At 40.0% G+C, this 13,486-nt stretch overlaps 1 protein-coding gene across 1 annotated transcript in view; it reads left to right on the top strand.

Annotated features, from left to right (window-relative positions):
* LOC106585074 (potassium voltage-gated channel subfamily H member 1) overlaps nt 1-13,203 on the top strand; it is a 59,651-nt gene extending 46,448 nt beyond the window's left edge. The window contains exon 12 of the mRNA XM_014170860.2: nt 10,268-13,203. Coding sequence (XP_014026335.1) covers nt 10,268-11,155 — 888 coding nt within the window. The 3' untranslated portion in view covers nt 11,156-13,203. The remainder of the gene's footprint in view (nt 1-10,267) is intronic.
* Nucleotides 13,204-13,486: the final 283 nt, after the last annotated feature.

Raw genomic sequence — 13,486 nt, 5'->3', positions numbered from 1 at the left:
TGGTCATTATGGCCAAACAGCTCTATTTTTGTTTCATCAGACCAGAGGACATTTCTCCAAAAAGTACAATCTTTGTCCCGATGTGCAGTTGCAAACCGTAGTCTGAATTTTTTTATGGCGGTTTTGGAGCAGTGGCTTCTTCCTTGCTGAGCGGCCTTTCAGGTTATGTCGATATAGGCCTCGTTTTACTGTGGATATAGATACGTTTCTACCTGTTTCCTCCAGCATCTTCACAAGGTCCTTTGCTGTTGTTCTGGGATTGATTTGCACTTTTTGCACCAAAGTACGTTCATCTCTAGGAGACAGAATGCGTCCCCTTCCTGAGTGGTATGACAGCTGCGTGGTCCCATGGTGTTTATACTTGCGTACTATTGTTTGTACAGATGAACGTGGTACCTTCAGGTGTTTGGAAATTGCTCCCAAGGATGAACCAGACTTGTGGAGGTCAACAATTTCTTTCTGAGGTCTTGGCTGATTTCTTTTGATTTTCCCATGATGTCAAGCAAAGAGGCAGTGAGTTTGAAAGTAGGCCTTGAAATACCTCCAATTGACTCAAATGATATCAATTAGCCTAACAGAAGCTTCTAAAGCCATGAAATAATTTTCTGGAATTTTCCAAGCTGTATGTATGTAAACTTCTGACCCACTGGAATTGTGATACAGTGAAATAATCTGTCTGTAAATAATTGTTGGAAAAAGTACTTGTGTCATGCTCAAAGTAGATGTCCTAACCGACTTGCCTAAACTATAGTTTGTCGACAAGAAATTTGTGGAGTGGTTGAAAAACTAGTTTTAATGACTCCAACCTAGGTGTATGTAAACTTCCGACTTCAACTGTAGGTTTCAATTTTTTGTTCCTCTTTGTTTTTGATTCAGTGTTCAGTTTTAATAAATACCGTCATGAACACGTACCACGCTGCACCTTGATCCTCTCCTTGCAAAAACCGTTACACAAGCGAACAAATCTGTCGGCATTTATACAATTGTACCGAAACTTCCTGTTTCCATCACAGCTGTCGTGTTTTTTTTTTTATACGGTATGACCTTTTTATTCGCATAAAAACTGTGGTTGGAAACATGGTTTATGTTACATAAGTTTAATGAATGAACTATACACTGGAGAGACGGGACCAGATTCACAAACAAGTATTGAAGTAGCTTCCTATATGTGTAGTTTATTTTTGTTGAGTGGTTTACTCAGATCGGTTGTGAAAAGTGAATAATTAGGAACACACCCATTGTGGATCTATTTTTACAAAATGAAATGAGCTCTTAGCAGAGATACTGAGATATGCAGTCTGGATTTATTTTGTAAACTTAATTTCATGCAAGTTTATAAACCAAATTTAATGACACATGATCAAAAGTCTCCAAGGCTGTAAATTTATTCGTTTAAAAAAGTAAATAGCAATGCAACTATTGACATTGCAGCATAATCTGAGGTGAGAGAAGTAAAAATGCATAATATACACTACCGGCCCAAAATTTTAGAACACCCACTCATTCGAGGGTTTTTCTTAATTTTTTTAAATGTTCTACATTGTTGAATAATAGTGAAGACATCAAAACTCAGAAATTACACATGGAATCATGTAGTAATTAAAAAAGTGTTAAACATATCCAAATATATTTTATATTTGTGATTCTTCAAAGTAGCCACCTTTTGCCTTGATGACAGCTTTGCACACTCTTAGAATTCTCTCAACCATCTTCATGAGGTAGTCACCTGGAATGCATTTCAATGAACAGGTGTGCCTTGTTAAGTTAATTTGTGGAATTTATTTTCATCTTAATGCGTTTGAGCAAATGTGTTGTGTTGTGACTTGGTGTGTGGGGGGGGGAGAGTATACAGAATATAGCACTATTTGGTAAAAGACTAAGTCCATATTATGACAAGAACAGCTCAAATAAGCAAAGAGAAATGACAGTCTATCATTACTTTAAGACATGAAGGTCAGTCAATCTGGACAATTTCAAGAACTTTGAAAGTTTCTTCAAGTACAGTCGCAAAAACCATCAAGCTCTATCATTAAACTAGCTTTCTGTGCCACCAGAGATTCTGGGTTCAAGCCCAGGCTCTGCCGCAGCCGGCCGTGACCGGGAGGTCCATGGGGCGACGCACAATTGGCTCAGCGTCGTCCGGGTTAGGGAGGGTTTGGCCGGCAGGGATATCCTTATCTCATCGCGCACTAGCGACTCCTGTGGCGGACCGGGCGCAGTGCACGCTGACCAGGTCGCCAGGTGTACGGTGTTTCCTCCGACACATTGGTGCGGCTGGCTTTCGGGTTGGATGTGCGTTGTGTCAAGAAGCAGTGCGGCTAGGTTGGGTTGTGTTTCAGAGGACGCATGGCTCTCGACCTTCGCCTCTCCCGAGTCCGTACGGGAGTTGCAGCGATGAGACAAGACTGTAACTACTACCAATTGGATACCACAAAATTGGGGCTCTCATTAGCACCGCCATAGGAAAGGAAGACCCAGAGTTACCTCTGCTGCAGAGGATAAGTTCATTAGAGTTACTAGCCTGAGAATTTACAGCCCAAATAAATGCATTACAGAATTCAGGTAATAGACACAGCTCAACATCAACTGTTCAGAGGAGACTGTGTGAATCAGGCCTTCATGGTCAAATTGCTGCAACAAAACCACTAATAAAGGACACCAATAAGAAGAGGAGACTTGCTTGGGCCAAGAAACACAAGCAATGGACATTAGACCGGTGGAAATGTGTCCTTTGGTCTGGAGTGCAAATTGGAGATTTTTGGTTCCAACCGCCGTGTCCGTGAGACGGGGTGTGGGTGAATGGATGATCTCCACATGTGTATTTCCCACCTTGAAGCATGGAGGAGGTGTTATGGTGTGGGGGTGCTTTGCTGGTGACACTGTGATTTATTTTGAATTCAAGGCACTTCAGCGATACACCATCCCATCTGGTTTGGGCTTAGTGGGACTATCATTTGTTTTTCAACAGGACAATGACCCAACACACCTCTAGGCTGTGTAAGAGCTATTTGACCAAGAATGAGAGTGATGGAGTGCTGCATAGATCACCTGGCCTCCACTATCCCCCGACCTCAACCAAATTGAGTCGGATCGCAGAGTGAAAGAAAAGCAGCCAACTAGTGCTCAGCATATGTGGGAACTCCTTCAAGACTGTTGTAAAAGCATTCCAGGTGAAGCTAGTTGAGAGAATGCCAAGAGTGTGCAAAGCTGTCATCAAGGCAAAGGGTGGCTATTTGAAGAATCTCAAATATAAAATATATTTAGATTTTTTTTAACACTGTTTTGGTTACTACATGATTCCATATGTGTTATTTCATAGTTTTGATGTCTTCACTATTATTCTACAATAGACTGTAAACTCTCCTTCCAGACTCACATTAAGCATCTCCAATCCAAAATTAAATCTAGAATTGGCTTTCTATTTTGCAACAAAGCCTCCTTCACTCATGCTGCCAAACATACCCTCGTAAAACTGACCATCCTACCGATCCTTGACTTCAGCGATGTCATTTTTATCTCCCTCTCTGTCTTATATTTCCCTCTCTAACTTTAAGAATCAGCTGTCAGAGCAGCTTACCGATCACTGTACTTGTACACGGCCAATCTGTAAATAGCACACCCAACTACCTCATCCCCATATTGTTACTTTTCCTCTTGCTCTTTTGCAAGAGTGTTAATGCTCCAGTGTTATTGCTAAATTGTAATTATTTCCTCTATGGCCTATTTATTGCCTTACCTCCCTACTCTTCTACATTTGCACACACTGTACATATATTTTTCTATTGTCTTATTCACTGTACATTTGTTTATGTGTAACTCTGTGTTGTTTTTGTCGCACTGCTTTGCTTTATCTTGGCCAGGTCGCAGTTGTAAATGAGAACTTGTTCTCAACTTGCCTACCTGGTTAAATAAAGGTCAAATATATATTTTTTAAATGTAGAAAATAGTACAAATAAGGAAAAACCTTTTAATGAGTAGGCGTTTTAAAACCTTTGACCGGTTGTGTATATAAATGTCACTTAGCAAAAGTTTTTATCCGAAGCGACATACAGTACAGCGAAGTGGATACATTTGTTACATTTGACGAGAGGGCTGCTTTCAACTTCTTGTTTTATAGTGCCTGCGAGATGGATGTCAAATATGCATGAATCTTTATCACCTTTATTTAACTGTTACATCATATTCATTAAATAGTTATGGATGACTCATTCAACCTCAAACCTCGCCCCTGTAACTTTTCGCAGTTCTATCAACTTACCTGGCAAAAGAAGGTTTACAATTCATAAATGCTTTATTTAGATTGTTGGGGCCCCATTCCAAGTATGGAAAAGCATGCATTACTTTCACGTGAATCATTCATTGATGTCAGTGGGAGACTTGCAGGAAAATGTTTGTCAAACCCACAGATCTAAGGTTAGAAATACTGCCCCTTAGTGATGTTAATTGTTTCCAAATCATGTTGCACAAACCAAGGCATAAAGTAAAAAAACGCGATATTTCAGAAGGGGAAGTAACCTAGGTGGCGAGTGGGGGAACTCCTTCAGGGCTATGGTCAGATCCTCTTCTCGGTTCTGCTTTACCATGAAGATTATTTTTTTTTAATTCCCTTCTTTACCAGAATTCATAAGGTCAAGGTGAGAAACAGGAAGTGTGAAAGACCTCCAGCATTGCAGTTGAGTGCAGCAGCAAGGGACTTTGCACAAAAAGTGATTCATAGACTAACACACAAGCTCTGGGAATATATTGTTACAACAGAGAGACATTAGTAACTTGTTCTATCACTGTCCATGCGCCAATAATTGAAATTTGTAATCAGTCATTCAATTAATTTTCATGTGTATATCACTTTTTACAAATGAAGTGGTCAACAACAAAAAAGCATGGGCCTCAAATCCACAAAGAGCAAAGGTGACTGGAGTAAAAAAAAAAGCCTTAAGAAGAACTAGACCCTTGAGAGGTAAACCCATACCTTTCTGACTGGCTGATCAGATAGTTCAGGGTTCATAATATTGACCACCAATGCCAGACAGTTGTCCTTTAAAGGCAAAGTCAAAGCAGAGCCTGGCAATGTTGCCAGCACAGCATGGTAGAAGCCAGCCAACAGGGATAAAACACACTACAATCATATTCCCTCACTGTATAGTATTGGGCAATACTTTACTACTACAATACAGTACCTACAGTACTACCACATACTAGAGGTCGACCGATTAGGATTTCTCAACACCGATACCGATTATTGGAGGACCAAAAAAAGTCGATACCGATTAATCGGCCGTTTTTTAAACTTTTATTTATTTATTTGTAATAATTACAATTACAACAATACTGAATGAACACTTATTTTAACTTAATATAATACATAAATACTATCAATTTAGCCTCAAATAAATAATGAAACATATTCAATTTGGTTGAAATAATGCAAAGACAAAGTGTTGGAGAAGAAAGTAAAAGTGCAATATATGCAATGTAAAAAAGCTAACGTTTAAGTTCCTTGCTCAGAACATGAGAACATATGAAAGCTGGTGGTTCCTTTTAACATGAGTCTTCAATTTTCCCAGGTAATATTCCCATATACCTTTGACTATTGGATGTTCTTATAGGCACTTTAGTATTGCCAGTGTAACAGTATAGCTTCTGTCCCTCTCCTCACTCCTACCTGGGCTCGAACCAGGAACACATCGACAACAGCCACCCTCGAAGCAGCGTTACCCATGTAGAGCAAAGGGAACAACCACTCCCAAGTATCAGAGCGAGTGACGTTTCAAACGCTATTAGCGCGCACCCGGGTAACTAGCTAGCCATTTCACATCGGTTACACCAGCCTAATCTCGGGGGTTGATAGGCTTGAAGTCATAACCAGCGCAATGCTTGAAGAATTTTGAAGAGCTGCTGGCAAACACACTAAGGTGCTGTTTGAATGAATGAGAATGAAGTGACACAACTCCCCTAGTTACAAGAAATGTATGTTAGCAGGCAATATTAACTAAATATGCAGGTTTAAAAATATATACTTGTGTATTGATTTTAAAGAAAGGCATTGATGTTTATGGTTAGGTACATTGGTGCAACGACAGTGCGAGTTTTCCGCAAATACTTATTTCCCTCATTAAAATGCAAATCAATTTATAACATTTTTGACAGGCGTTTTTCTGGATCTTTTTGTTGTTATTCTGTCTCTCACTGTTGAAATAAACCTACCATTAAAATTATAGACTGATCATTTCTTTGTCAGTGGGCAAACATACAAAATCAGCAGGGGACCAAATACTTTTTTCCCTCACTGTACAAAGTACATAACTATTAAGAAGATAAGTACCACCAACTTTTTGATCAAAAGACAAATCCTATAACAGGAGGTTGGTGACACCTTATTTGGTGAGGACGGGCTCGTGGTAATGGCTGGAGCGGAATCAGTGGAATAATTTCAAATACATCAAACACATGGTTTGATGCAATTCCATTCGCTCCGTTCCAGCCAATATTATGATCCGTCCTCCCCTCAGCAGCCTCCACTGAATCCTATGTGTAACACCTCTCCACCCTAGGCTGATTAAACACTAGGTGGGTATTGTCTGTCATCACCAGTCTCTCTCCATCTTCTTCCCATTATCTTTTTCTCCTCTTTATTTCCCTTTCGTTGTCTCTACCCCTCTCATGGCCTCTCCCTTCCCCTGATCGATCTGAAACCCAGCCCTGCTGCATGGGACCCGTTCTGCCGCACTGTGCAATAATGATCTCCTGTGTGAGAAATGACCCTGACTCGCTTGAGTAGGCACAGTGCTGGTCTTCCACCTGCAATACCCCATACTGCATCCTCTGCAGTCGCTTCACAGGACAGATCTTTTGACATTACACATCAGGATTTACAAAAATAATCCCTCTACACTATAAAGTTCTTTTGTATTTTTCACCAATCGAAGATATCTCCATTAAGAAACTCTACGGAAAGGTTGCTGGTGAAGTTTCAGCCAATATTACTGATCTTGTGAGAAATCTGGGATACAGGTCTGGGATACAAGTCTAAATCTAATCTAAGTCTAATACAACAGTATTTGTGCTGTATTTCCTAATAACACATTGATCTACATGATTTCATGACCAGCTGTTTCATAACATTAAACAACTAGCTACAATAATCCACTCTACAAAGCTTTATGTACCAACTACTCTCTTGTTCTTCGTCTATGTTTTATTATACGACTACCAAGAACTTTTAAAATCTCCTGACCCAAATGTTAATCCATTGTCACGATTCAATTTCACCAGGTGAAATGGCTAAATGAAAACGACTAGGGTAATAAAGATATTGATTACGTGGTTAATGCCAAAGTGATTCTGGAAAAGCCTCTGCAATCTGCATGACCACATGTAATCATGATCTGAGAAAGGTCTATTTAATAACACAAGATACTCAGATTGATCTGTCACTACATGGACAACACATTTTCTTGTTAGCCATACTGAATCTCAAATAGTATCATGGTCATGAACAAAGTAATATTAACTGAATGAATCTGCCACATTCCTAGAGACAGATAAAGATGGGGACAGTTATGGGCAATGTGGCGACTTCTTGTAGCCATGATTAGACGACATATTACAGGTGAGTAATTGTAGCGCTGTAATTTGCTGAAGATGGAACACTACAGCTGTAGTGCGGGCACAATTACCGTATAAACGAATGGTTATGGATGACGACCGTCATGAAAATAAAAGTTACATTTTAATGTCACGTACACAAGTACAGTGAAATGCCTTCCTTGCAAGCTCTAAAACACAACAATGCAGTAATCAATATCAATTTAGTACTAAAATAACATGAAAGTACAACACAATACATACAAAATAAGAACATGAGTTAGCTATATACTGGGTCAGTTCCAATACATGTGCAGGGATACTGGAGAGGTAGATACAGTGCCTTCAGAAAGTATTCATACCCCTTGACCTTTTCCAAATTTTGTTGTGTTACCGGATTCATTCAAAATGTATTACATTGATTTCTCACCCATCTACACACAATAACCCACAATGACAAAGTGAAAACATGTTTAGACATTTTAGCAAATTTATTGAAAATGAAATGCATAAAAAATAATTTACATAAGTATTCACACCCCTGGGTCAATATGTTAGAATCGCCTTTGGCAGAGCTTTGCACACCTGGATTGTACAATATTTGCCAATTTATTATTTTCAAATATTTGCCTGTTGGAAACTACAACTCCCTACTACATTGCACAGTTCAGGCTAGATAGGATTTATCTCTAGATAAACTGTGCAATGTGTGCATTGAATTCACAGAAAAAAAATGAACAAAATGGAATTAAAATAATTTAACAGATGTTGGTTAATCGTTCAGCACTACTTTTTAGCCATACTGAATCCTTCCTCAGGTCAAGCAGTTATCTCAGCTCTCTGGTCTGCCAAAAATACAAAAGATCTGATTGGCTGTTCAGGGGATTGTGCTTTATGAATACACAAATGTAATTTGCACTTTGGGATAGTCTATGCCTTTTGGAGCAGTCTTTGGAGAAGAGTCTGAATGTGTATTAGACATAGACGGTCTCTGTTTGAACAGACAGCTAAAGCTGCATTTTGCATGCTTTGAGATGGAAAGTTATTGTGACCAGTGCTTTGCCTTAATCTGGCAAGTTTGAATAAAGCGTTGCTTAAAGCATTTCGACAGGCATTAGGTCAATGTTAACCTCACTCACTTCACTCTAAAATATCTGATGTGACGAGAAAACCAATTAATTTCAGTTACTTGGTTAGACTAATACAATTTCAAGGTTTCAAATAAATGCTCTCAAACCATACCTGTGCTCATAGCCACAGCACCCCTAGAAAAATCATAAATAATTATTGTTTTTGCTTTTTACAAAACTATTGCACTGGGCCTTTAATAGTCTTGTATTAGCAGACCGATATAAGATTTGTCCTTTTTGATTATGTTTCCTATCCCCAACATTACTTATTTATGTGTTTGTATTGTTTTATGTGTCACCTGCCATGATTTCAATGTGGTTCAATATATTCTTCCATTTTAAAAGGGGCCACACTTTGCATTTCCACTGCCTTGATAAATAACTATGGTGAGGGGTAGCTGCTTTACTTTTTGCTGCTACTGCTTTGTGTTTGTGCTGAGTGCAGCTAAATAAAGACCACTGTGTTACATAAACACAATGCAGGCTTCTTGTTCCTGTGAGCTTCCATCTGGCCATTGAAAATGTAATAATTAAATAAATAAATGAGACAAACAAAACCCGCACTGATATTTTTATGGCAGTGAGTGGTTGTCCTCAGAGTAGTTGCCTACTAGTCGATGCTAACGTGCCAGTTCCACATGTTTATAGTAATGATGTTGCACAATATTACCTACATTTGATCTAATTAAACATTACCACTTCCAAACTCTCCACGATTGAGATTTGAATTACAGTCAAACCTGGTTAGTCAGTGCCAACTTCCCTTATGAGGCATTAACTATTCCCAAATGCCAACACTTTATTGTTACGACACTTTTGCTTTATGAAATAATTACTGTACATCTTTCTTAGGACATCACCACCATCTGACCATCCATGTCGAAGAACATTTCATGATTCGGGATATGCCTTTTTTAGTTCCAGTAAAAAGAGAAATCTTAACGCTACAGCGTACAATGACATTTTAGACGATTCTGTGCTTCCATCCTGTTTCAGCATGACAATGCCCCTGTGCACAAAGTGAGGTCCATACAGAAATGGTTTGTCTAGATCGGTGTGGAAGAACTTTACTGGTCTCCACAGAGCCCTGACCTCAACCCTATCGAACACTTTTAGAATGAATTGGAACGCCGACTGCGAGCCATGCCTAATCGCCCAACATCAGTGCCCGACCTCACTAATGCTCTTGTGGCTTGTGGCAAGTCCCAGCAGCAATGTTCCAACATCTAGTAAAAAGCCTTCCCAGGAGAGTGGAGGCTGTTATAGCAGCAAAGGGGGGGACCAACTCCATATTAATGTCTATGATTTGGAATGAGATGTTTGACGAACAGGTGTCCACAGACTTTTGGTCATGTAGTGTATGTTTGGAGGCTTAGGGACATTATGCTATTTTCCTTCAGTTTAGAAATGTTTAAGTGTCCAAAGAAATACTTAAAGTTAAAATACTTAAAGGGTAACGTGTTGAGTAGATGTTATGCAGCAAATTCCATTTTGGACCCAATACATTTAAGATAGGCTTGATCCCAACCTGATGTTCTGATTTCTTGTTACAGATAGTGTTCCGGAAGATCAGTGATGTGAAACGTGAGGAAGAGGAGATGCTCAAGAGGAATAACGAGGCCCCTCTGAACCTTCCTCCGGACCACCCCGTCCGTCGCCTCTTCCAGCGCTTCCGGCAGCAGAGGGAGGCACGACTGGCAGTGGAGCGAACCTGTCAGGGGGAGCCACCAGATGTGGAGAAGGGCACTGTCCACCTGGAGCAAACCAAGGACCATGAGGTCCTCGCCTCCACCAGCATCATCATGGTGACCGAGAGCCCTGCCACTCCCACAGCTTCATCCACATCTTTGTCTTTGTCCTCCAGGCCCTCTAGCCGAGTCATGCTTCATGCCCCTGCCATCCAAAACGGCAACCTCATAGGCTGCAAGTCTGCAGAGCCTGCGCCAAAGACCAAAAAGGGCTGGGGTTGTTTCAAGGAGTCTGTTGTGAAAGCAGGGTCGTGGAGCAGCGTTTCTAAGGCCGAGTCCATGGAGACCTTGCCGGACAGGACTAAGTCCCATAACGAGATGTCTCTCAAGAAGACGGACTCTTGTGACAGCGGTATTACTAAGAGCGACCTGCGCTTAGATAACGTGAGTGACTCCCACACTCCGCAGGACCGGAGCTCTATGCAGTCAGAAGGGAAGCTGGTTGTCTGTCCTATACCCGTACAGACCATGCACGCCTCTTTCCTGGAGCTGAAGCAGGAACTTAGGGGAGACATCGGGTCTCTTAATGGCCGCATGGCGGTGGTGGAGGCACAGCTGGCCGAGATGCTTCAACTACTAAAATCGAAAAAGGCCTCTAGTTCGAGAAAGGCCTCTCACTCATCCTGTTTCTTTGAGATGTCACGACCAGCATCCCCCAATTCCCATAAGGACGACAGCTTCTCACAACCTTGACACTGCATGTTTTGGCAGTCTATGCAGTGTTTCCCAACTCCAGTCCCTGATTACCCTCAACAGCAGCCCCAGGCAAGCACACCTGATTCAACTTGTTAATTATCAAGCCCTCAATGAGTTGAATCAGGTGAGTTTGTCCGGTGCTACACCAAAAATGTGTCCTGTTGGGGGTACTGGAACTGGAGTTGTGCAACATTGGTCTATGGAACATGAAGTGAATACATCCTAGAATTCATCCAGGAGCTGGCTGCGGTGTCGCAATATTGTGAGAGAGGTTTTGTGAATACTTGGGCAGTAAGATGTTCCTAAATTAGTACAGATGAGTAATGAGGGATTTTCTTACCATTTTCTTCTTCTTCTTCTTATTATTATTAGATATAGGGGTAATCTGGATTTTAAAAAAATGCACATCTGGATTATCTCTGCACCTTGAGGTACATACTGTGCGATATTCAATCGATCTACTTTTGTAGGGGTTCAAACTGTAAACCGCATAACGCATTTGTTGTCTAATTTCTTTTCAATTGGATTCGTTTTACTTTTAATTTGGTCACACATTTCACATGGTAAAATGACTAACCCCTTAAGGAGGTTTTCATAAAATCTGTGCACTCAGTTGGAATTAGCAATAATATTTTATTGCATTTATATAGTTTTTCACCAGGTCTCAAAGCACTTCAACTTGCAGGGGGTGATGTGGCCATGATAACATGAGCAGTGTGGAGCAGCAGCGAGGATACACATATCTAAAATGACAATGTCCATGAATGGATTTGCTTTCATTATAGTTTGTCAAAGGTTAATGTATTACTGGGATAAAGTACAATCTTGTAAAATAATGATGGATTGTTATGTTGGATATCCATCACTGCCCAATGGCAGCGGGTACATGTAGATAAGCACAGTTGCACAATATGAACACATACCATGTGTGGTATAATTTCAGTGGGAAAGCTGGATATTTTGAATTTTTGTGTGTGTTAAATGTCCTCGCATGCTTGGTCATTATAATACGGTATGATGCTAAATTTAAGTTACACCAAAAATACATGTTTGAGCCATTTCTAAAGTACGCGTTTTCACCCCCATCCAACCGTTATATTATTTGTTTTTTTCCAGTCAACAACCAAACAAATGTTGCTATGCTAGCTCAAAGCACACATTGGAAACAACTGTAAACTTGTTTAGTAAAGCAAATTTACACAAATATCTTGAAAGCATTGTGGCTTGTTATTTACACCATTGCTCTCTCCTTGTGGTATTAAAATGAAGGAAAAATCATGATTGTGAACTTTCAATGTATGGTGGAAACCATGGCATCTTTTCAACCAACATCCATCCTAAATTGTCATGGCAAGAAATCAATATGAATTTGTCTAAACTATGAAACCGTTGTGCATTTTTGGTCATCACTGTTGATATAATATGCAAAGTATTGCCATCTATTTTGTGTCTTTCGCATTTGAATTGCAATGTTAAAGGAGTAAAAGGAGATACTAGAATTATTGGAACCCTTGATAAAGATGGGTTCCTCCTGGCAGAGGCAACAAGGTTTTTGGGCTAAAATGCTCATGATGCCGTTGACCTTAACAAGGGCCCCAGGACCAGTGGAAGCAAAATAGCTCATAACATCAAAAGATCCACCACCATATTTTAAAGTAGGTATGAGGTTATTTTCTGCATATGCATTCTTATTTTGATGCCAAACCCACCACTCCTGTGCGTGGCCAAAGAGCTCTATTTGCACAGGTTCCAATCCAAGTGCCAATGCAAACTCCAAGCGTTTCCATTGTGGGTTGCTCTCAATTAAGTTTTTCTGGCAACCCTTCCAAAGAGCCTATTTGCATGGTGGTGGCGTCTAATTCTAGATTTAAAGACTTACTTGGTGACCTGAAGTTTTCCATAATTCTCCAACTTTGGCCCTTCAATTTTTCTTTACATCCCAAACCATCTTCCTTACTGTGTGTGGGGACAAGATACACATGCATCCACTATCAGGCAGGCTTACGGTTTTAAACCTCTTAATTGTTGACATAATAGTGGTAAGTGATATATTTGTTTTATAAGCTATTTTTTGTTCCTGTTGTGAGTTTTTTGCATTTTCCCATGGCGATGGATGATATATTTACATGCGTGTTACCTCATTTTATACCCCAGTAAAACAGAGCCATGAAAGACCACAATACAGTTATTTAAACTGAGATTAATTTAAAAAGTAGAACGTTAATGCAGATTTTGTTTGTTTTTACAAGAATCTTTAGCAGTTCCAATAATTTTTAACCCCATCTTTTTTAGATATATATTTTCTCTGTGCAATTGTATTAGTATAAA

This window comes from Salmo salar, chromosome ssa02, assembly GCF_905237065.1.
Source record: "Salmo salar chromosome ssa02, Ssal_v3.1, whole genome shotgun sequence".
Lineage (NCBI taxonomy): Eukaryota > Metazoa > Chordata > Actinopteri > Salmoniformes > Salmonidae > Salmo > Salmo salar.
This window is presented reverse-complemented; position numbering and strand designations above follow the sequence as displayed.